This window comes from Sapajus apella, unplaced genomic scaffold (genome assembly GCF_009761245.1).
Source record: "Sapajus apella isolate SASKATOON/1434 unplaced genomic scaffold, GSC_monkey_1.0 scaffold24, whole genome shotgun sequence".
Classification (NCBI taxonomy): Eukaryota; Metazoa; Chordata; class Mammalia; order Primates; family Cebidae; genus Sapajus; species Sapajus apella.
The window spans coordinates 15,677,835-15,702,222 of NW_022436964.1; the positions used below are offsets into that span (position 1 = coordinate 15,677,835).

The 24,388-nt window shown below is 41.9% G+C and overlaps 1 protein-coding gene across 8 annotated transcripts in view; it reads left to right on the forward strand.

Annotated features, from left to right (window-relative positions):
- TJP2 (tight junction protein 2) overlaps positions 1–24,388 on the forward strand; it is a 137,374-nt gene that overhangs the window by 70,752 nt on the left and 42,234 nt on the right. For 5 of the 8 annotated variants that reach the window (XM_032290955.1, XM_032290950.1, XM_032290954.1 and 2 more), the window contains one exon: positions 21,500–21,553. In XM_032290955.1, coding sequence (XP_032146846.1) covers positions 21,509–21,553 — 45 coding nt within the window. In that variant the 5' untranslated portion in view covers positions 21,500–21,508. Of the gene's footprint in view, positions 1–14,385; positions 14,842–21,499; positions 21,554–24,388 lie in introns of those variants that run through there. The other 3 variants (XM_032290956.1, XM_032290953.1, XM_032290951.1) reach the window with 3 other exon arrangements.

Genomic DNA, 24,388 nt, shown 5'->3' on the forward strand with positions numbered 1-24,388 from the left:
TATCAGGTCTTTTGAGAGAATGTGCCTGGCTCCTGCCTCAGACCTCCCGGAAGCTGAGTGTTGGCTTGATGTCTCTTGTTCTGCAATCTGGGAATAGTAGATCAGGATGCTGACTTGTGGGGAAGATGCCGGCTGCATGAGACGCCCCTGTCCGTGGTCACTTGTAGCTTGGAAAAGCAAAAAGAAAAAGAAATTAGATCTGAGCACTGACAGGCAGGTTTGCTTCTGTTTTCAATGTACGAAGGTGACCTGATCACAAGGGCAGCTTGAGAAATTACAAGTGCAGATTTCCTGTGGGTTAGGCAGTGACCAAAAAAACACATTTTGTTTTTAGGGTATAGAAAGGCCATAAAGCTGAAATGTCCTTCTATCATCAAACATTTCTGACTGTGTTTAGGATGTTTTGGATGTTCTTATTTCTCCGGATTGTAGGATTTCAACTTTACAACATGTACTGTTGTGTTTCTGAGTTGTTGACTATTTCAGTTCCAGACAGTTCCTTATTTCCTGTCAGAGGAAACGTGGAGTAACAATAAAGTGCTGGTGTGGGTTCAAAGGCTTGGAGAAAAGAAAAGCAGTGGAGAAATTTTGTGAGGTTCCTTTGGCTTAGAAGATTCAGAAAGGCTTTGAGTGAATGAATGTACATATCAGTCACTGCTACCCCAGGTCCATTAGCTGTATCTAGGCCTTTCTGTGTCCTAAAAACAAACACCATTTTGCTGGTGGGACTGTGTCCTGTGTTGACAGGTCTTTGTTTTCAAAGCCTGATGTACAGTAGGGACTTTAACGGTTAATGACCGAATGCAGTTTATTTTTAAATCTCTTTTTTTTTTGGAGACAGGATCTTGCTCTGTCACCCAGGCTGGAGTGCAGTGGTGTGATCTCAGCTCACTGCAACCTCTGCCTGCTGGGTTTAAGTGATTCTCCTGCCTCTGGAGTAGCTGGGACTACAGGCACGTTCCACTATGCCCGGCTAATTTTTGCACTCTTAGTAGAGACGGGGTTTTGCCCTGTTGGCCAGGCTGGTCTCAAACTGCTGACCTCAGGTTATCCCACCTTGGCTTCTCAAAGTGCTGGGATTACAGGCATGAGCCACTATGCCCAGCCGTTTTTTTTTTTTTTTTTTTTTTTTTGAGACAGTCTCACTCTTGTCCAGGCTGGAGTGCAGTGGCATGATCTTGGATCACTGCAACCTCCACCTCCAAGTTTGGAGTGATTTTCCTGCCTCAGTCTCCCAAATACCTGGAATTATAGGCATGTGCTACCATGCCCAGCTAGTTTTTATATTTTTAGTAGAGACAGGGTTTCGCCATGTTGGCCAGGCTGGTCTCGAACTCCTAACCTCAGGTGATCCACCTGCCTCTGTCTCACCAAAATGCTGGGATTGCAGGAGTGAGTGACCATAACCATATTTTTTAAATCTTATTTTAAACTTATACCACTGATGATTGTGCTTGCTAGAGTGGGGTTTATATTAATTTTAGAAACACCCCTCATTTAAACAGCACTTTACAGTTTGTAGTGACTTCTACATAAAGCTGGGTATGGTAGCACATGCCTGTAATTCCAGCTGCTTGGGAGGCTGAATCAGGAGGATTGCTGGAGCCCAGGAATTTGAGACCAGCCTGGGCAACATAGCAAGAACTTAGCAAAAAAAAGCAAGAACATAGCAAAAAAAGAAAAAAAAAAAAACTTTCATTTAAAATTCTCACTTGACCCTCACCAAGAACCCTGTGAAATGAGTGTTATCCACTGGATGTTCAGAGAACCTAGAGATCATACAGCTGGCTAGTGCATACCAGGAACTTGAACTACCTGTAAACTGGAGCAGTTGGATAAAGCTTGATGTGTTTGAAATTGTCTGTCTCTTGGTCCCCAGGCCCCAAGGGGAAGCAAAAACCGAATTCATCTTGGCAAATGCAGTGGAAGTTCTTGCTTGGATTTTCTTTTAATAGACAGTTTTTGGTGGTAGTTTGTTGCTCTCCTTCAGATAAACATTTCTTGATAGTGCAGTTTCTTCCCTCAATATATTCTTATTCTGCTGTGTACATCCATTTCTCAGAATGTTTAGTAAACATTTCTCTTGCATACCCTAATGCCAGTTTCTTACCTACTCCTCAGTAATGTGCTGCAGCAATGGCTTTGGGACCTGGTGTAGACATTATAGGTTGCTTTATTCATTCATCACAGTGACAAGGGGATCTTGGTTGGTGCCAAGTCCTTAGCTGGTTCCCTTGGCTTCAGTAACTCTGAGAGAACCATCATTGCAGGGACAATCAGTGCCAGGGTCTCCCTTTCTTCCTTCTTTTTTTTTTTTTTTAGATGTGGTATCACTCTGTCACCCAGACTAGAGTGCAGTGGCACAATCTCAGCTCTCCTGAGCCTCCTGGGCTCAAGCTATCCTCCCACCTCAATCTCCCATGTAGCTGGGACTACAGCACACGCCACTATGCCTGGCTAATTTTTGTATTTTTAGTAGAGATGGGGTTTCACCATGTTGCCCAGGCTGGTCTTAAACTTCTGAGCTCAGATGATTCACCCACCTCAGCTTTCAAAGTGCTGAGATTACAGGCATGACCCACCACACCTGGCTTTTATTGTAATTTTAAAAGTCTGTTTCTAATTTCCTGTAAGTTATGTTTTGAAATGTTCAATTCGTAGGGAACCAGCAATCTCTCCCTTTTTATTTCTGCATCACTGCACCACCTAGTGGATAATACATCTGTTACCAGACAGTGGCCTTTGACAATTTCCTGCTAACAAATTGTACAAAAAGGAAAGTTGGGTGCCTTTTTAAGCTTTTAAATCACATACAATTTCTGCCAGTAATTTTTGTTACTAGACAAGTACAGACTTTTTGAGAGGAGCTTCATATAAACGTTTAATTCAGAATTTTAAAAAATGTCAGCCCATAGCTGAAGTTTCCCATGTCACTGATAAAGGATAACGATTCAGACTGTCAGTTTCACTCAGTTGATATGACAATGGCATACAAGATACTAGATCGAAGAACGAGGTCTTTCTTTTTTTAAGTTTAGAAACAAGGCTATTTCAAGCACCTGAGTTTTTTTTTTTTTTTTTTTTTTTTTTTTGGTATAACTTGCTTCAATTTCATCTACCCTGTTTCATCATTAAGTCAAAAGAATTAGGAAGGCTTGTTGATTTGCATTTTCATCATTTTTAGTAGCTTGGCTTTGGCTCCACATTTGATACAAGAAACCTCACCTTCCCCCTCCCTGTCTCTTGTCTTTACTGCTCGCTGCCTGGATGGAGTGGGTTCAAGTATGATGGCACAATTGCTTGTTTTCTCTGTTGATTTCCATTAGGTGCAGTGGGCACTGGTCATTGTGCTAAGTATACCATGCAAGAACACATTCAGTTATCACATTTATGATGTTTTAAATATGTAACATGCAGTGGAAACCATAAATTCTAAGAGTTTTAGTTTTATCCATAGATTAATGGTTTAAAATAAAATTATTGTATTTCTTATTGACAGTTGGTTAAATCAGTATTTTCAAATTATCAATTTGCTAAGTTTTGTTATGTGCCCCTATAAGAAATGCACACTCTTCCCATGTGCTCCCACAACCATTTTTTTTTTCCCTTCCAGGAAAAATTTTAGAGATTACCAAAAGGATTCTTAAAGTATAAAAATGAGTTTCACTGTTTTTAAAAATAAGTACTATTTTTTCTTCTCAAAATCTGGCATTGTGCTCATGGTTGCAGCACTGTAAATTGCTAAAAGTTATAGGTCATTACATATGAAGAGGCTTAAAAATGTTTACAATCTTTAATCCATAATTAACTACAGAATATGGAGGGGGAGCTATGTGCACACAGTGTCTGCCATAGCATTAGTCATACTAGCAAAATATTTGAAATGGCTTAAATGACTGCTAGGATATGGGTAATTATATAGTAAATGTGGCTATTCACAAATTTAAATTAACTAAAATGAAAGTTAAACGCTGCATTCTTCAGTTGCTGTGTTGGACAGCATGGCTACAGAACATTGTCGCTATGGCAGAAACTTCTGTTGGAGAGTGCTGCTAGACAGGTGCTTCTCAAACTTTTTTTTTCCACCTCCACTTCCCTGGTGAGAGGTGCTTCTCAAACTTTAATGTGCATATTAATCATATAGGGGCTCTAGTTAGAATCCATATTCTTATCAGAAGGTCCAAGTTAGGGCTTGAGATTCTGCATTTCTAACAAGCTCCCAGGGGTTGGCTACGGAATACCCAAAGGGTGAGGTTCTTGCATTTATTCTCCAGTTCTAATACGAAAGGCATGTGTTTGAAGCTCAGGGCTCATATGTAGGCTCACTGGCTTTATGGGATTAACCAGGCTCATTGCTGTGTGGCACTAACGTGTCCCTCTTTTCTGTGGGAACCATCCTTTGATGGTGCCTGAGGTCTGGGAGGGAACAGTTGACCTTGTAAGTTTCATATGGGGCCAACCCTGATGGAGGCGTTTATCTGAGCAGCTCTAATAATTGTTTTTCCAACCTGCCTTTTGACAAAGCCGTTTATAATTACCTTTATCCTGGTGCCTATTATGGGGGTGGTAGTTTGTATGTATGTTTGTTTTCTTAAAGTGAAGCTATGTTTAAGTGTTATATGAGCTTAGTCAGTTTTAAAATCATGGGGTAGACAGGGCTGTGTCCGTGTTGCCAAATTAGCACCTTCCTTTTGGCTTATTAATGGCTTCTTTGTAATTACAAATAAGAATAGTCTGTTTATAGCTTAATGTATCAGAACTAGGAACATAGAGGTCTTAAATGTAGTTATCTGCTGATTTTTTTTTTTTTTTTTTGCCTCATATCTTATGAAAAATGGACTCATGCAAGTTTGCATTCAAATTGTGACCAGGCACCTATTAGCTATGGGGCCTTGCCATGGGTGAGTTCCTTGAGATCTCACGCCTTCTATTTTTGTATGTGAAAAGGCAGGAGTAGGGTATAGGGTTTTTGGAGGATTAATAGGCAATAGCCATAAAGTACTTAGCACAGTGTCTGGTGTATTGTTAACATCCAATCAGTGGTGATGTGTTTCAGACCCCCCATTTCCATGGCGTTCACAAAGGCACAGGCATTAGGGAACTTACGCGTATATACCAAAGCTAACTACTGAAAGAGCCAGAAATAAAATCCGACCCGACTCCCTTCCTACACCCTCTTCTTACCAACTCACTGCAGAAGAGTTACTGAGCTGTGTCAGCCGGACTCAGGCCAGTGATGTGGAAATAGCTGTCATGCTTGTGAAGATGTTCTGAGTTGTCAGAGTGACTGGATCCATGATTGGTCTGGTGCCCAAGCACCAACAATCATGTTTTTGTTTGTGTGTTTGTTGTTTGTTTTTTAAGAGACAGGGTCTCAGTCTGTCACCCAGGCTAGAGTGCAGTGGTGCCATCACAGCTCACTGCAGTCCCAAACTCCTGGGCTCAGGCAGTGCTCTCTCCACCACCTCCCAATGTGCTAGGATTTCAGGCATGAGCCACTGAACCCAGGTGGGATTTCTTTTGGTTTAAAGGCCAGTGACCAGTCACTAGTAGGTTTTAGAAGGCACAATTGGTGTATAGTGGAGAAGCAGTGTTCTTTGGTGGAAAGGATATAAGATTTCTAGCCACACTACTGCCACTTTTTGTTAGAATCTGTCCTCTGCCACTTTTTAACGTGTATGACCTCGGCCAGCTTACTTTACTTTTGACTTCAGTGTCTTTTCTGTAAAATGAGTCTATTAATAATGATACTGATAATAGCTAAAATTGAGCATGTGCTATGTGCCAGATTGATTTCTGTACATGCATTGTCTGATTAAATTCTCACAACAACCCTAGAGAGGTGGATCTTGTTACTGCTACTGCCTCTGCTTTACACATGGAGAAAACTGAGGCAAGGAGAAATTAAGCAATTCGCCCAAGGTAAATGGTAGAGCATGGATTTGAATCCACACTTTCTGACTACAGAGACTATGATACGATCTTTTTTTTAAAAAAACAGCTTTATTGAGATATAATTCATGTACTGTATAGTAAAAGTATGCAACAAATGGTTTTTAGTACTGTATATTCACAGAGTTGTGCAGCCATCACCACAATTCATTTTAGAACATTTTCTTCACCCCAGAAGGAAGTTCCATACCCATTAGTAGTCACTCCTCATTTCCCCCAAACTCCTGTAGCCTTAGGGAGCCAGTGATCATTCAGCCTCTGTGGATTTGCCACTCCTTGATATTTCACATAAATGGCATCATATAATATTTGTCATTTTATTTCTGGCTTCTTTTGCTTGTTTTATACCCCCCCACACACACACACATATACACACACACATATATACACACACACACACACACACATTTTTTTCTGGAGACAGAGTCTTACTCTGTTGCCCAGGCTGGAGTGCAGTGGCACGATCTTGGCTCACTGCAACCTCCACCCCCCTGGTTCAAGTGATTCTCCTGCCTTAGCTTCCCTTGTGGCTGGGATTACAGGTGCTTGACACCACACCCGGTTAATTTTTTGTATTTTTAGTAGAGACAAGGTTTTACCATGTTGGCCAGGCTGGTATCGAACTGGTCAACCCAAGTGATCTACCCACCTCAACCTCTCACGGTGCTGGGATTCCAGGTGTAAGCTATTGCGCCTGACCCTGCTTGTATTAAAGGATCATCCATGTTGTAGCGTGTGTAGATACTCCAGTTTACAGTTGAGTAACAGTTTATTGTATAGATAGACCACATTTGTTTATCCAGTTATCAGTTGATGGACATTTGGGCTGTTTCCACTTGCTTGCTATGTTAAATAATACTGCTATGAACATTAGTATACAAGTTGTTGTGTACACATGTATTTTCAATTTTCTTGGGTTCTGTGATGTACTTGTTGGTTTTGTTTTTCTTTTTTCTACCATGTGTTAATGCTCTTCTGAGAGGAAGAAAACAGACTTTTCTTACTTGGGAGTGGTCAGCTTACTTGCTGCTGCAGTATTAATGATGGAAAACCCTTATCAAGAGCACTTATCCTGTGATGGGCACTGAGGAATACTCCACAAGCGTTACTTTATTCAGTCCTCACAATTCTTATAGGGTAGGGATCTTGACCCCATTTTGCAAATGGGGCAACTGAGCCTTACCAAGTGAACTGTTCAGATCACAGAGCTTGGAGAGTGTGTAGGGGCTGAGCTTAGACCCAGTTGTGTGTGATTGTCTCCAGAGCTCCTACCGCTGTGTTATGTGGACACCATCGTCCACCTCCCACTTGAAGGTTTACCAGCCTGGATTTTACAGAGTGCTTTCATGGGGTTTGCGTGGTTTCACCCTGTGAAATGGGTGATGATGCCATTGTTTGATGAAGTGGCAGTGGAATTTAGTGAGTGCCCAAGCTCATGGGTGAATTGAGGTGCAGTCTTGGCAGGACGTCTGTTTTTGGAGTTTAAGTTTATTGACATTTGCATTTCAACACAACTGCTTTGAAAGCTACAGTTGCCTCTGGCACCCTATCATCCTTTCTCAAATCTTTTTTTTTTTTTGAGACTGAGTTTTGCTCTGTCACCCCGGCTGGAGTGCAGTGGTGCAATCTCGGCTCACTGCAGCCTCTGCTTCCTGAGTAGCTGGAATTACAGGCACCTGCCACCATGCTCAGCTAATTTTTGTATTTTCAGTAGAGATGGGGTTTCACCATATTGGCCAGACTGGTCTTGAACTCTTGACCTCAGGTGATCCGCCTGCTTCGGCCTTCCAAGGTGCTGTGATTATAGGCCTGAACCACCACACCCAGCCACCTTTCCCAATTCTTTATTATTTATTTAAATGCATGCTAAAAATTTACCTTAGGTAAATAAAGGACAATATGGTTAAAAAACACAACTCAGTAAATCTGGTCCTCTTCAGCGGTAGGTCTGGGATCTAGTTGTGTTAATTCTGATGACCTATCACAAACCCCTCTCTAAACTTATTTATGTAGCTTTTAGCACAGTGTCAGAAGTAAAGTAAGTTGGTTGAGGTCATACAATTTGATCATAACCAGGCTGTGTCCATTGTGAAGTATGTGCTGCGAGCACAGTGCGTACACTAGATGTAATCATCCACCGTTGGCACTCACCTTAGTACCTTGTGAAGGGAGGATAAGGAGCTGGTGAAGTCACATCTGAAAGTGAAATGTGGAATAAATAATGAAAGAGTTTTATTTGTAAAACAAACACAATGTAAGGGATTGTTGGATTCCGTGCGACTAGTTTATTGCTACCAGAAGGGGTTTAAGTTTGAATAGACCACAGGTAAGTGCCCTGAAGCCAAAAGGACTTGGTTTATGATGTTAAAAATTATCCATTTTTGGAAGAACAAGAATTGAACTCATTTTCTGCCTTCTCTGGGAAAAAGCATTCTCTGTTTATTATTAGATGTCTGTTTCAAAGCTTTGTCCAGTGAGCAGAATTTTGACTAAATTCTTCACAATAGTTAAAAATAAGACCAATTTCCTGGAGTCAGATGGGGAAATATAAAAGTCCTATTTTCATCTGGAGGTAGGCTAGCTAGCCGTTTCTTTACACTGTCCCTTTCTAAGTATTTGAGTTGGTTTCTAAAATGTCATAGCAGACACAAAATGATACCAGAGGGGGCTGAACGTGGCGGCTCACATCTGTAATCCCAGCACTTTGGGAGGTCAAGGTGAAAGGAATCTCAGGAGTTTGAGACCAGCCTAGGCAATGTAGGGAGACCTCGTCTCTACTAAAATTTAAAAAAAATTAGCCAGGTGTGGTAGCATATGCTTTTAAGTCCCAGCTGCTCTGGGGCTGAGGTGGGAGGACTGCTTGAACCCAGAAAGTTGAGGCTGCAGCGAGCCCTGATTGTGCCACTGCATTCCAGCTTGGGCGACAGAACAAGAGCCTGTCGCAAATACACACACACACACACACACACACACACACACACACACACACAAAACAAGAACCTGTCTCAAATACACACCCCCCCACACACCAGAGGGAAACATCGTGCAGAAAACTGTTGGCCCACTTACAAGATGGTATCCGCCCAAGGTTTCAGATCACATTCTTCATGGAGAAGAGGAATCGGGTCTGGAGTCAGGCAGCAGCTCGGATCCCATCTCCGACAGTGGTGGGCTGTGTACACTCTCTGGCCTTAGCTCTGCTATTTGCAAAATGGGGTTGGTGGTGGTAACTCACAGGGTTGTGGGCATTCAGTGAAAAATTGTATATTGAGTACTTGTGTGGTGCCCTGCCAAAAGTTAATGACTTCCAGTTTTCACACTCATCTTGTCTCCTACTTCCAGGGTGAATATGCATTTTAAGGTTCCCAAACTGTAGATCAAGCTGTTTTGACATGTCTGTCCCTGCTGTGTGTGTTATTAAACAGTTTACTGCCCAGCCGCACTGAGTACTTGCAATGTCTTGAACACACCTTGCAGGTTATCCTTCCTGGCACTGAATGTGCTGTTCCCTCTATGCAGAATGCCCACCCACCTGACCAGTTAGTCATCCTTCAGCATGAAGCTGTGGAAGAGGGAGCCTCCCTGTGGTTGGGACATACCTCCCTCCATCCAAGGCCTCTCATCCCCAGTTAACAACCTGCCTGTGCCATCAGTTTCACTGTTCTGTGTTTTTTTTTTAACTTATTTTTTAGAGACAGGATCTCACTGTATTGCCAAGGCTGGAGTGCGGTGGCATAATCATAGCTCACTGTAGCCTCCAACTCCTGGGCTCAAGTGATCCTCCTGCTTCAGTCTCCTGAGCAGCTAGGACTATAGGCACATGCCATTGCACATGACTGGATTTAAATTTTTTTCTTTTTGTGGGGATAGGATCTTGCTTTGTTTTCCAGCCTGGTCTTGAACTCCTGGGCTCAACTGATGCTCCCACTTCAGCTTCCTAAAGTGCTGGGATTACAGGCTTGAGCCACCATGCTGGCCTCGCTTCACGTTTTATGTAATTGCTATAACCCCATCACTCACCCTCCTCCAGCCCACGTGGCCTTTTCTCTTTCCTAAATGTGCTAAACTTGTTTCCCACCACAGGGTCTTTGCATTTGCTGTTACCTCAGCAAACTGGAGAGCTGTTCAGATTTTCCTAGGATTAATTCTTCTCAGTCTCCCATCCCATGGTACTTGTTACTTCCTGAGATGATGATATATATTGACTCTTGTCTGCTTCCACTGTTAAAATCCTCCCTGTGAGGAAAGGACTTTGGCACATATCCCCTGGTAGAGTCTGGCATGGCGTAAATACTCAGGGAGTTTATGTTGAATGAATGAGCCTCTTGGTCGGCTCTTGTACTTGCAGTGAGTTGTAATTGCTTGTTTACACATCCCACCTCCCCCATGGGCTGTGTGACTTCCTTAGCGTCAGGACTTGTGGTGATTTGTCTTTCCTTCCACAGGGCCAGGTGCATAGTTGCTTTTGGATCTATGAGTATGGAAGCTAGGAATCTTTGAGAAGGCACACCCTTAAACCCATAAGCTCTTCCCATGGAGGCAGCTGTCCACCACAAAATGTCCTTCTGATGCCAGTGGTAGAAGAAGTGCTGATTGGAGTAGGCTGCGTTTCTTCTTACATTCTGACGGCCATCCTCTACCGTACCCGTCTCCTTTTCTTTGTCAGGGTCTTTGCCTTGTGCTGTTCTTTGGACCCTGAACAAACTCTTCTCCCCACACCCCAATCCTGTTCTTTCCTTCAGACTTCATCTCAGTGTCCCTGGCTCTTGGAAACCCTCCCTGGCCAACCTGCCTTGATCAGATGCTGGCTCCTGCAAAGCTTCCTGAGGGCAGTGCTTTATTTGTTTTGCTCTTCATTTGATCCTCAGAACAGTCTGCACTTGGTCGACATTTGTGGAATGAATGAGTAAAGAATTGGTGATGGCATATTTGCATACCCATGTTCTTGGCACCATTTTTCATAATAGCCAAGAGGTGAAAGTAACCCAAGTGTCTGTTGACAGATGAGTGGGTAAACAAAATGTGTCATATCCATTAGAATATTATTCAGCCTTAAAAAGGGAGGAACTCCTCACACATGCCACCACATAGACAAATCTTGAGGACATTATGCTATGTGAAGTAAAGCCAGTCACAGGAAGACAAATCCTGCCTGAGTCCATTTGTATGACGTGTCCAATGTAGTTAAATTTGTAGAATCACAAAACAGAATGGTGGTTGCTAGGGACTGTGGGGAGAGGGAAATGGGGAGTTGTTTGATAGGTAAGAGTTTCAGTTTTGCAAGATGAAAACTTCTCTTTTTTTTTTTTTGAGATAGACTTTCTCTCTGTCATCCAGGCAGGAGTGCAATGGCACGATCTCTGCTCACCGCAACCTCTGCCTCCCTGGTTCAACTGATTTTCCTGCCTCAGCCTACCGAGTAGCTGAGATTACCGTGCCTGCCACCACGCCTGGCTAATTTTGGTATTTTTTAGTAGAGACGGGGTTTCACCAAATTGACCAGGGTGGTTTTAAACTCCTGACCTTGTGATCTGCCCACCCGCCTCGGCCTCCCAAAGTGCTGGGATTACAGGTGTCAGCCATGTGCTTGGCCAAGATGAAGAGTTAAGTTTAGTATATTCTGAAGTGTGAATATACTTCTGTCTTAGTTCATTCCTACTCCTGTAACAAATACCTGAAACTGGGAAATTTATAAAAAACAGAAGTTTCTTTGCCCACAGTTTTGGCTGGGAAGTTGAAGATCAAGGCAACAGCAGAATCGGCATCTGGTGAGGGCAGCTCTCTGCTTCCAAGATGGCGCCTTGTTGCTGTATCCTCACATGGCAGAAGAGGTGAAGAGCAAGGGGGCTTAGCTAGGTCCCTCCAGCCCTGTTGTAAGAACAGGAATCCCATTCATGAGGGTGGAACTCTCTTAATCACCTCCGAAAAGCCCCACCCCTTAACACTATCGAATTGGGTCTTAGGCTTCAGCATATACATTTTGGTGGGACACATACATTGAAGCCTTAGCAACTACTATGCCATGTGCCCTCGAAAAATGAGAGATTAGGAGTGCCAACCCTCACACAGTAAAAAAATTCATGACTCCCCCAAAACTTAACTACTAATACCCTGCTGTTTACCAGAAACCTTACCATAACTTACACAGTCAATTAACACATACTTTATATCTTATATGTATTATATACTGTATTCTCACAATAATAAGCTAGGGAAGACAAATACATTTACTACTCACTAAGTGGAAGTGGATCGTCCTAAAGCACTTCATCCTCACTGTCTTCATGTTGAGTATGAGTAGGCTGAGGAAGACGAGGGTTTGGTCTTGCTGTGCTGGGCAGCAGAGGTGGAAGAGGTGGAGGAGAGGAAGGGGAGGCATGGGAGGCAGGCACACAATGTACAGCTTTTATTGAAAAAAACCCAGGAAAGTTCAGACCTTGTTGTTCAAGGGTCAACTGTACTTAGAAATGGTTAAGATAGTAAATTTTAGGTTATCTGCTTTTTAGCACAATTAAAAAAAAAAAAAATTAGTGCTTCCAGAAACTATGACTTCTGGAAATCATTGTAGATGAATCTAGAATTCTTAAATTCTAGGACACCTCTGACTTCTGGGTAGTATGCCTGAACTTAAGGCAAAGAAGTATTTATTTCTGCATCAGGGTAAGCTCAGGTGTTTTCCTTAGGACTGTCAGAGTGAAGGAGTGAGCTGACCTGAACCCTCCCTGAGTTGCCTGGGTTCTCATGCTCCTCTGCACCTGGGGCCTGGTGAGCCAGCCCATGGGCTGAACCTGGGACTGGTGTGTAAGAGCCTGCATATGTTTACACAGCCTAGGTTGAGGTTTGGATGCTTGCTCAGATTCCAAGGGTCTTCCTTTGTACCTACTGCCCTCTTCACGTGTAGGATTTTTTTTTTTTTTTTGAGGTGGAGTTTCGCTCTTGTTGCCCAGGCTAAAGTACAGTGGCACGATCTTGGCTTATTGCAACCTCTTCCTCCTGGGCTCAAGTGATTCTCCTGCCTCAGCCTCCTGAGTAGCTGGGATTACAGGCACCTGCCACCACACCCAGCTATTTTTTAAATATTTTTAGTAGAGATGGGGTTTCGACATGTTGTCCAGGTTGGTCTTGAATGACCTCAGCCTCCCAAAGTGCTGGGATTATAGGCATGAGCAACTGTACCTGGCCTGATTTTTTTTTTTTTTTTTTTTGAAGTAGGGTCTCGCTCTGTGGCCCAGGCTGGAATGCAGTGGCTAGATCTCAGGTTACTGCAACCTCCACCTCCTGGGCTCAGGTGATCCTCCTACCTCAGCCTCCCAAGTAGCTGAGACTACAGGTATGCACTACCATGCCCAGCTAATTTTTCTATTTTTAGTAGAGATGGGGTTTTACCATGTTGGCCAGGCTGGTCTCGAACTCCTGGGCTCAAGCGATCTGCCCATCTTGGCCTCCCAAAGCGCTAGGATTACAGGCATGAGCCACTGCACCTGGCAAAGTGTAGGATTTGAAGCATAAACTCTCATTCACTTTTGATCTCGTTTAGTTGTTATAATACTCCGGAAGAACTCAACTGAGAACTTACTCTCAGAGACTCTTAGGGAAGGACACACATATTTCCCCGTGCCTGTCCAGCACCAGCCCGAATGTTTTGTACAGATTGCCTCATTTCTTGCCGAGATTGCCCTTCTGAGGTGTAGATGGTTTTATCTCCGCTGTATAAAGACGGTATAGTGTATCCAAGGCCCCACAGCTAAGTGACAGGACAAGGATCCCACTCAGATCTTGTGACTTTAAAAATCACTTTCTTGGCTCTGCTTCACCTTGTTTCCTAGATGGTGTCCATCTCATGGTCCAGACTGATCTACAGCTCGGCCTCAAATCAGGTGGCGCACTTTCCATTTGCAAGCTGCTTGGCCCAGCCCATTGGCATATAACATACACTATGGTAGCGAGAGTTGGCCAGATGCTCCCCAAGACCAGGCTTCTGAAATCCCAACCCCAGCTTCCAAGCCCCAGGCATCCCATAAAATCTTTGGTAGACGTTCAGAAACCTAAAATTTGCTTCTCCACCCCTCCCTTCTCTCCAAGTGGTAAAGACAAAGAAACAGAGGGCAGGGCTCTTTGTTATTCTTTTATCTGCTAAGTTTACAAAAAGGTTAGAAAGTGAAACTTTGCTGAACTAGCGTTCTGTCCCTGAGTTGTCTCTGAGCAGCACCAAATGACCGAGTCTTATCTTCCTCTTGTTATCTCCAAGAATGTAGAAGAACATTTTCTCTTCATGCCTTTTAATTTCTATGTAACATTAGCCATTCAGTTGACCTGAAACATTGCTACTTTATTTCTAGCTGGCTAATAGAGTGTGTGGTGTGTGTGTGTGTGTGTGTGTGTGTGTGTGTGTGTGTGTGTGTGAATCAGAGGGTCTATACTGTAAAAATAAGTACTTCTCGAAATATTCTTTTCCATAGCATTGCTTCAAAATGTCTCATTTACTTAATACTTTCAACTTAGATGCTGAATCATTTTATGTGCCTAAAAGAAATATCTGTTTTGATGCTCTAGTTCTCTGGCAAGGGAGAGAGGGGGAAAAAGAAAGCTGTTAAAGTGGTGCAAATCCAAACTGCTTTCTTTTTTCCTCATAAGTAGTGCTTTTCAAAGCGTTTGGCATCCCTGCCGTATGGATGTGTCACTGTGTGAGATGACAACAGGATTTGCTGAGAATGTGGGCCACTATTGTATCCGCCTTACGTAACCACGTGGAGTGATGGAAATGGGTGAGCAGCCTAGGATGTAGGCAGTGGCCTGGCCCATGCATCTCCAGAGACCATGAAGACTGCTCAAGTCCTTCATAGGATGTGGATCCAGGCTGTTAAAAAGTTGAGGAGATGGAAAGGCCATGTGAGTTCCTCTGCAAGCTCTCTCCTTGTTTTCCCCAACCTTTCGTGGGAAGGGGAGGGAAGCAAAACCACTCACAGTGACTCCTTTATCCTCGGATTTATTTGTGTTTCTGGCAGCTTCCAGTGACAAATTGTGAGATTGTAGGCTGTAGTCAATGGTGGGTTTGAAAAAAATACTCGTATTATTTTTAGCAGATCTGTGTGAAACTGATAGCCTCTTACTGGATGTGTGGATCAAAGGCTGCTGTTTTCCGTGTGCTAGGAATCCGTAATGGTTTTGCTTCCTGGGTAGAGCTTAACCTACTGCCTTTTGTATTTGTTCATGTTTGAGAATTTCTTGCTTTGAGATAAAACTTTTCACTTTCTTACGCTGCAGAAATCTATATTCTTATTATGTCTAGGCTTCTAACTTAGAAGAAAAAATGTTTTCACATGTTCTTTTTTTCCTCTTACAGTGTGAACATGTGTGAGGGTTTACCCTAATGGCTTGAGACTTTATGAAGCATGTCCCTTATGTGGACAGCTTTTGATTAATCTTTGGTTTTAGCTTTGACCTCCATCACTGGGCAGCAGCAGGCTGTGGATATAGAATCTAAAAGCCGCCTGTTCAGGGGGACTTTGGGCAGTGAACACTTCGGTATCTGTTTTGGGGTTGGTTTTTAACATGTTTCTACATTCTATATGTAAAATATATGGGATTTTTACCTTTCTGGCCAAGATTCTTCAAAGGAAAGAAGCTTTGTAAAAAGTAGAAGATTAAACAACAACAACAACAGCAACAACTAACTATTTGACTTAGTTCCTTTCTCTTCTTTTGTCACACAAAAACCTTACTATTAACGCATTTTTTGTTTATGGTAGGAAAATTAGTTCACTTTTAACTTTCCATGCGGTCTAAGAATAACCTGTTATGATATAAAGAGAGTTGTCATTAACACTACTTACATGAAAAGTGAAAGTGATAGGGAAAGATGGTGAAATCACATTGAGGATCCTCCTGATGGATGGATAGAATGTTGATACTTGGATTAAAAAGGTGACTTGGCATTTTCTGTACGCACCCCCCACCCAACTCCCCAGACCTAACCTGCATCCCCACCCTGCTCATGGCACCTGCCTTGCTTTGCCTCCCTTACCTCTTTCAAATTACTGGTACCATCTCTCAACTTGCCCTCCCTCCAGTTGAAATGATTATCCTCTTTTCTGCACTTTGCAAAATCCAAAGTGCATTGAAAAATTTGCTATTAAATACACCTGTACCACTTGATATTAGATCCTTCACCAGGATTCAGTATTCATTTTGATGTTCACCCACTTGTCTCCCTGTTTTTTAAACTTATGAAATGTTTGATACCATAAAAGAAATATCTAAATCATGAAGCATAATAATTAAACAAATACCACATGCCCATCACACATATCTGCAGACCCTCACCAAGACAAAACACGAGGGAAATTTGTGTACCTCCTACCACACTCTGCCTCCTGCCCAGGTCACCTCATCCTGAATGTTGTATTTTTTATTCCCTTGCTTTTCCTTTATATTTTCACTGTGTGCATGCATACACACACACACACACACACACACACACACACACACACACACGCACATACATACATACATACATACACATATCCCTAAACAATAGATTAATTTTATTGGCAATTTTTTTACTGCAGTAAAAAATGTGTAACATAAAATTTACTGTCTTTACCATTTTTAAGTGTACAGTTCAGTAGTGTTAATTAAGTATATTCAAATTGTTTTAAAACACTGGTTTTTTGAGCTATGTAAAAATGGTATCCTACTCTACAGATCCTTCTGGGGTGTTTTTCACTCAACTTTCTGTTTGAGATGCATCCCTTTTGTGGCGGTCTGTGTGACTATGGTTTGTGCTGCAGGATAACATTGTATTTTAATAATGTATCCATTTGTCCCTCCTGCCCTTGATAGATACTCAGATATTTTCCAGGTTTCGGCCGTTGAGAACAGTGTTGCTGTGAATACTCTATACACATATCCTTGTGCGCAGTCACACAGTTCTCTAGGACCTCTGCCCGGGTAGAGGAGTCACTGGGTTGTGGAATGTGCATACCTTTAACTCTGATATCTGTGTGCTCTTTCTATGGGCCTGCCTGTAAAGCCCCCTGCACCCCACCAGCCCCAGTGTAAGCAGATACCTGCTGTCATTCAGAGAAGGGTCGGATATTGCTAGCAAGTCTGATCTGCGCCTAACCAAGCACAAGTTGCGTGGGACCGGAGCCCAGTAGCCCAGTTTGAATGTAATGACCACAGCTCTCAGCTAAGCTGCTGTACCCTGGCAGCCTGTGCCCGGGGATGTTCCCAGAGCTGATGGAATGAGGATGATTAGGTAGCATGCTCTGTGTTTCTTAAAAAAATGCATGAATGAGGCAGGAAAGTACTCAGTGGTTTGCGGTTTGCTCTTTGGGTACACTTGCAGTTAGTTGGTAAGCTGCCTAAGGGCTTTGGCAATTTTATTCACCGATGGGTCCGAAGTGCCACAAACCACGTGCTCGGCAGAAAGTGGATGCTTAATAAATGTTTTTGAATAAATGAACAAAAGAGTGAATAATGAAGGGTTTTCTGTGAGACTTTCCCCCAAAGTCACAGTTTCATAGGCTAAATATACATAGTCATGGTATATTTTTAATGCTCAGTAGAGCTACTAAAAATTATTGTATTACGGTTCTCTACCTTTAAAATTAATATTTTCTATTTATCAGTTGGCTTAGCAGAGCATATATTCTTTGAATATTACATTAAGTAGCTAATGGTTAATTTTACTACCTGTTAACAATAGGTAAGAAGAAGCCTTGCAGAGTCTGACTGGTTTCAGGCACCAGGCAAGTTAATAGCAAGGTCTGATTGGTGGTGGTAATGGTAGGAGATTAATCCTCTCTCTGACAAATTTAATTTAAATTACACTTGCAGGCAGCACAGGAACACTTAAAGATAGTATCATCCCATTATTGAAGGGCTATGAATTTCAAAAGCCAGATTCATTCTACTCGAGCCACATTTAAAAAATAACATTTTGCAGGAACTAATTTATTTGGCTAAATGATAAACAAATTTAAATTCAAAACTTCGAAGAGTTTGTAGTTCTAAATTGTAAAATAGAAATGTATTCTAAAAGTAATGTACTTATGAAAATATTCTCTATAATACCGTAGCTCCTTGGGATATTTAAAATTTTTGGTGTGTATCATTGCCCGATCCTGGGGATAATTGTCGTAGTTCTAGTTAGTTTTTTCCTGATAATTTTAAAATAAATTTTGTGGGGAGGGTGCCATGTGATTTTTTTCCCCCTTAATTCATGGGGTTATGACTATATCCAAAGAAGAGTTAGCAAATATATTTATTTTGCCACAAATTCTGGATTAATTCACTTTGTTGCAATTTGACAGCTTGAAGGTATAAGAAAGCATTGAGAAGTTGAGCTTGGAGAAGTGCGCATGCTCCTAAGGTCATTTCTGGGTGGTAGTGGCTTGGTTTTACTAAGGCCACATCTAAAACTGAAGTTGGCAGGGAGTTAGTGAGGTGTTCCATGGAAATGGAAAAGGGCAACCAATTCAGATTTACTGCAGGAGTTCAGTTGAGTTTCTGCTGCTTTTGCTTGCATGCGTGCGTGCTTGCTTGCTTGCTTGCTTGCTTGCTTTCTTTTTCTTTCTTTCTTTCTTTCTTTCCTTCCTTCCTTCCTTCCTTCCTTCCTTCCTTCCTTCCTTCCTTCCTTCTTTTCTTTTCTTTTCTTCTTTTTTCTTTTCTTTTCTTTTCTTTTCTTCTTTCTTTCTTTCTTTCTTTCTTTCTTTCTTTCTTTCTTTCTTTCTTTCTTTCTTTTCTTTCTTTCTTTTTCTTTCTTTCTTTCTTTCTTTCTTTCTTTCTTTTTTCTCTTTCTTTCTTTCTTTTTGAGACAGTCTTGCTCTGGAGTACAGTGGCGCAATCTCTGCTCACTGCAACCTCTGCCTCCAGGGTCAAGTGATTCTTTTTCTTCAGCCTCCCAAGTAGCTGAGACTACTGACATGCGCCACCACAGCTGGTTAATTTTTTGTGTGTTTATAGACACAGGGTTTCATCATGTTGGCCAGGCTGGTTTTGAACTTCTGGCCTCAAGTGATCCACCTGCCTCAACCTCCCAAATTGTTGGGATTACAGGCATGAACCACTGTGCCTGGTCGGGTTTTTGGTTTCCGTTTCCCTTTAAGAAAACTTTAAAAAGTATATGTACAACTTCATTAAAATCTTGGGAAATTTGTTATACTGCCACATATTGGAAAGTGCTGTTTTAGACACAGACAAAATTCCAGAGAGGAATGGCTATAGAGTACATCTAGAAAGTCAGACCATGGGCACCTGAGTTTTTAGCTCACCTACCTCACGTGTGCTATCAAAGAAGCAGAGAGCCACAAATTCCATAGAAACTTCCTTTAAGAAAATTTATAGGCCAGGCATGGTAGCTCACACCTGTAATCCCAGCACTTTGGAAGGCTAAGGCAGGCAGATCATTTGAGGTCAGGAGTTCGAGATGAGCCTGGCCAACATGGCGAAATCCTCTCTCTACCACAAATACAAAAAAATGAACTGGGCCTGGCGGCGCACACCTGTAATCCCAGCTACTCGGGAGGCAGAGGCATAAGAATCGCTTGAACCCAGTAGGCGGAGCCTAGATCATACCACTGCACTCCAGTGTGGGTAACAGAGTGAGAGACCCTGTCTCAAAAAAAAAAAAAAAAATTGTAAGTAGCAGTAATCAGTGCTTCACTCATATTAATTGAATGATGAATGAATAGTGTATCCATCTCTTGATGTATTAAAAAGAAAAAACTTTGAGTGCCTACTTTGTGTGCGAGACACTGTTCTAGCAGACAATGGGACAAAGAGAGTAGGAGATAAAAATCTCACCTGAAAATTCATTTTATTTTTAAAAATTGAAGAGCAGTCATCACAGTGAACAGATTTTAAGTAATTCGGGAATTTTACATAATTTAGATAATCTTATGGAATGTTTACATATTTCCTTGTGTTGATGGGCCTTCATTTAACCTAAATCTTGCACTTTTGGGATGCTTGCATCCCTGGCACACCAGGCACCATTCGCTACCGAGTCCCAGGATTACTAGTAGCACAGATCTCTCATTCTGTCCTTTCTGAGGTATTCTGATTTTTTTTTTTTTTTTTTTAATATACAGATGGGGTCTTACTATGTTGCCCAGGTTAGTCTCAAACTCCTGCACTCAAATGATCACCCCGCTGCAGCCTCCTGGGTAGCTGGGACTATGGTGTGCGCCACCATGCCTGGCTAACTTTAAGAAATTTTTTGTAGACATGGGGTCTCACTATGTTGCACAGGCTGGTTGTGAACTCCTAGGCTCAAGCAGTCCTCCTGCTTCAGCCTGTCTGAGTGCTGGGAATACAGACCTGAGCCGCTGCACCAGCTCTCTTCTAAGTTCTTAAAACATATACACATATTGTAGATACTCCATTTTTGTCTGTGGCTGGTATTTCAAATATTTAAAGTCTTTGATTCTTCAGGCTATATTTCTTTTACCTCTCACTCATGGTGATATAGATGTTGAAATTTTGGACTCCTTTCCTCGGATACCTACTATCTGGAGAGTCTTTGAAGGCTGTGTTTGAGTGTGATCTCTGGAGAGGATTCACGTCTGCCTCTGTGTACCTGGTGGTTGGCCAGTGCAGGAGCAATGTAGGCATGAGTGTTTGGCAGGGTCTGGTCACATCTGTAATATGAATGCTCAAACCTGTGTGAATACATGTCTGTTGATAGAAATTCTCCAGGGTTTTATTTCCAGTTTTTTCCACTCTACCTGTAGCCATGGAGGAGACAGTCCCTGCAGTCTATGTGCTTGTATTTTTGTGCCCTAATACATCCACCCAGACCTGCCCTCCCACCGTGTTTGGATCCCCAGCCTCCTCTACATGCCTGCCTCAGTGTGGCTTATCTCTGTGGTTCTCAGCGTTCTTGGCATTTCTTGCTTTCTCACAGGCAGCCCGCATTTAATGGATTATTATTTTTAAAATGATACCACCAGTTTTAGTTTTTTCTAGATACCTACTTTGGAACATTATCAGAGATGGAAGGCCCAGTGGTCCATTTATGAATATATTTTCATCTTTCATACCCAGCAATACAGATGGAGAAAAAACCAAAAGATCACGCAGATCACACAATTGGGCAATACCCTATGATAAGGCTAAGGATATTTTTAGACATAAACATGCAGAAAACTTGCCTTACAAGGTCACCTTTGACAGGAAGAAGGGGGAGAATTATTTAAAAAAAAAAAAAGAACCTATTTAAAACTAGATATTTTTGAAGGGGTTTTATGTTGGCAATGTTTCGGAATAGTGATAATTAAAGGACTCAGCATTTAACATTCCATTCTTTTTAGGGTCTGTCTCTCACTGTATATTTCACTTACCTTTCAAGTTTTGTTTCTAGTTTCATTTCATTGAAGGAGAGTGTGTTTGAAAATAGGTAGCATAATGAACAAATATTAACTCTTTTTGGTATAGAAAGTGTGAACTGGACTTTATGTTGAGGCATTTTGAAGTATAATTTCATTTCCAGCATTGAAAACATCATGGTTTTCATCAGATTGGTTTTGCTCTTTTAAAACAGGCCCCAGGCATGGAAGAGCTGATATGGGAACAGTACACTGTGACCCTGCAGAAGGTGAGTGCTGCACATTTCATGTATTCTACAGTCATGTTCTTGATTTTACAGATCATGGATCTTATTTATTTTTGCCTACACACAGTTTTGGCCTTTTTTTTTTTTTTTTTTCCCCTTGAGGTGCATAATGCATTGTAGATACTAACTGGCAATAATTGCTATGTTAACAAAGATTTGCATGCTATTATATTTTTTGGTTAAGGACTGTTTAATTTGGAACATTTTAGAGGTTATTTAGTGCATACACTTACCTCCAGATGGAACAGGTTATGAAAGAGAGAAAAGAAAGGGAAGAATGAAAATGACCTGTACTGTTTGGATGTTGAGGGAACTTTTTACAACTTCTGAAATTTCTTTTCTCTTTTCTTTTTTTTTTTTTTGAGACAGAGTCTCACTCTGTCGCCCAGGCTGGAGTGCAGTAGCATGATCTTGGCTCACTTCCACCTCCATCTCCCAGGTTCAAGCAATTTTCTTGCCTCAGCCTCCAGAGTAGCTGGGATTACGGGCATGCACCATCACACCTGGCTAATTTTTGTATTTTTAGTAGAGATAGGGTTTCACCATTTTGGCCAGGCTGGCCTCGAACTCCTGACCTCAGATGATTCGTCCGCCTTGGCCTCCTTTACAGGCATGAGCCACCACACCTGGCCCTGTAATTTTAATTATGACATATTATACATACCTTTCAACTGTTAAAAAGTGTAGATCCTCTTCTGTGTAAGGCTGAGCTGGAAAGCTGCACTCATATTTCTGCATTTTTATTCCATCAAGCTGCCTTCCAGTCATCATCGCTGTGATTTTCCTGAATTCTGCAGGGAGCTTCTTTTGGCTGTGAATTCCCTCAGGGTCTGTCATCTCCTAGAGAAACTGCGACGTTCCTCATAGGGAGAGTTTTCCTTTGATCCTCAGAACTGTGAACTTCAAGTTTTGTCTTCTATGAATATTAAAGACATTTCTGAAATTAATGTTTATTGAATTAATCCAGGTAGAAAAAAATGTCTCTGGTTCAATGCCCAGATGCCCAAACTTCCAGATCAGTAATCATGATTGCTTCAGTTGACAGGTTTTTTCTGTTAGGTCTTATTTTTCAACTCTTCTCATCTTTCTCACTCTCCTCTGCCCTTTCCCTGAGCATTTCATACATTCCTTGAGTTGTGGATCCCAAATTGGCAGAGGTCAGAGATTTTTTTTGGCTTGGCATAGAGGATGGAGCTGCCTCTGTCTAAAACCAGGTGCCAGCTAGTGGTGCTGCCAACTTCAAAGCCATGTGATTAATAGACAACACCCCAATCTGTTTTGAGTTAGTAGTTGTTTATAATTAGTCAGCAGAGTGGGCCCCACATGGGAAACTTTTCTTGAGAGAAAAGATTTTCTTTTAGCCTTGGAGTAAATTTTTATATAATTGAACCCAAACTTAAGAATATACAGTCACGTATATCTACATCATCTGGATGAAACTGGGCTTAGATTTTTTTTTTGAAACTGAGTCTCAAAAAACAGGCTGGAGTGTAGTGGCACGATCTCAGCTCACTGCAACCTTTGCCCCTCTGGTTCAAGTGATTCTCCTGCCCCAGTCTCCTGAGTAGCTGGGATTACAGGTTCCTGCCACTATGCCTGGCTAATTTTTGTATTTTTAGTAGATATGGTGTTTTGACATGTTGGCCAGGCTGATCTCGAACTCCTGGACTCAAGCAATTCACCTGCTTTGGCCTCCTAAAATGCTGGGATTACAGGTGTGAGCCACTTCGCCTGGCCCAGGCTTAGCCTTTTAAAACACAAATGAATTAGGATTATGTATTATCTCTTTGCTCACCATTGTGTGCACCAATCATGGTTGTAATAAACCTGTATTTTCTGTCTTCCATGCATGTAGAAAAGGGTTTAATGCTTTGCTTTCTCATGAGATCTCAACATATATTTTATGTTCAAATTTTATGTTTAAAATCCATTAATGGGCTGGGTGCGGTGGCTCACACCTGTAATCCCCACACTTTGGGAGGCTGAGGCGGGTGGATCACAAGGTCAGGAGATCGAGACCATCATGGCCAACATGATAAAACCCCATCTCTACTAAAAATACAAAAATTAGCTGGACATGGTGGCACATGTCTGTAGTCCCAGCTACTCAGGAGGCTGAGTCAGGAGAATTGAACCCAGGAGGCGGAGGTTGCAGTGAGTCGAGATTGCGCCACTGCACTCCAGCCAGGTAACAGAGCAAGACTCCATCTCAAAAAAAAAATCCATTTACTCTTTTTTCATTGTATGTTGAAATGAAACTAAACTCATCTACTTTAGTTAAAGGTGTACTTTAAAAACACAATTTTACACTGCTGTAAGAAAGAATGAAATCATGTCCTTTGCAGCAACGCAGATGCACCTGGAGGCAATTATCCTAAGCAAATTAATGCAGAAGCAGAAAACTAAATACCACATGTTCTCACTTAGAAGTGGGAGCTAAACATTGGGTACACAGGGACACAAAGATAGGAACAGTAAACACTAGGAATTCCAAAAGTAGGGAAGGAGGGAAAGGAGCAAAGGTTGACAAACTACTTCTTGGGTACAGTGTTCAGTACTTGGTTGACAGAATCATTAGAAACCCAAACCTCAGCATCAGACAGTATACTTGCACCTGTACCCCCAAATCTATAATAAAAATAAATAAAAATAAAATTAAAAAGGATTGGCTAGCACTGGGAAGAGTAGTCTGTTTCCAGCTAGAAAGTTGTGGGTATTTTCATTTTTCAGAGACAACTCCAGTTGCCCAGTTTGGAGTGCAGAAGCTGTCTTGGCTTATTGCAGCCTGGACCTCACAGGCTCAGGTGATTCTCCCAC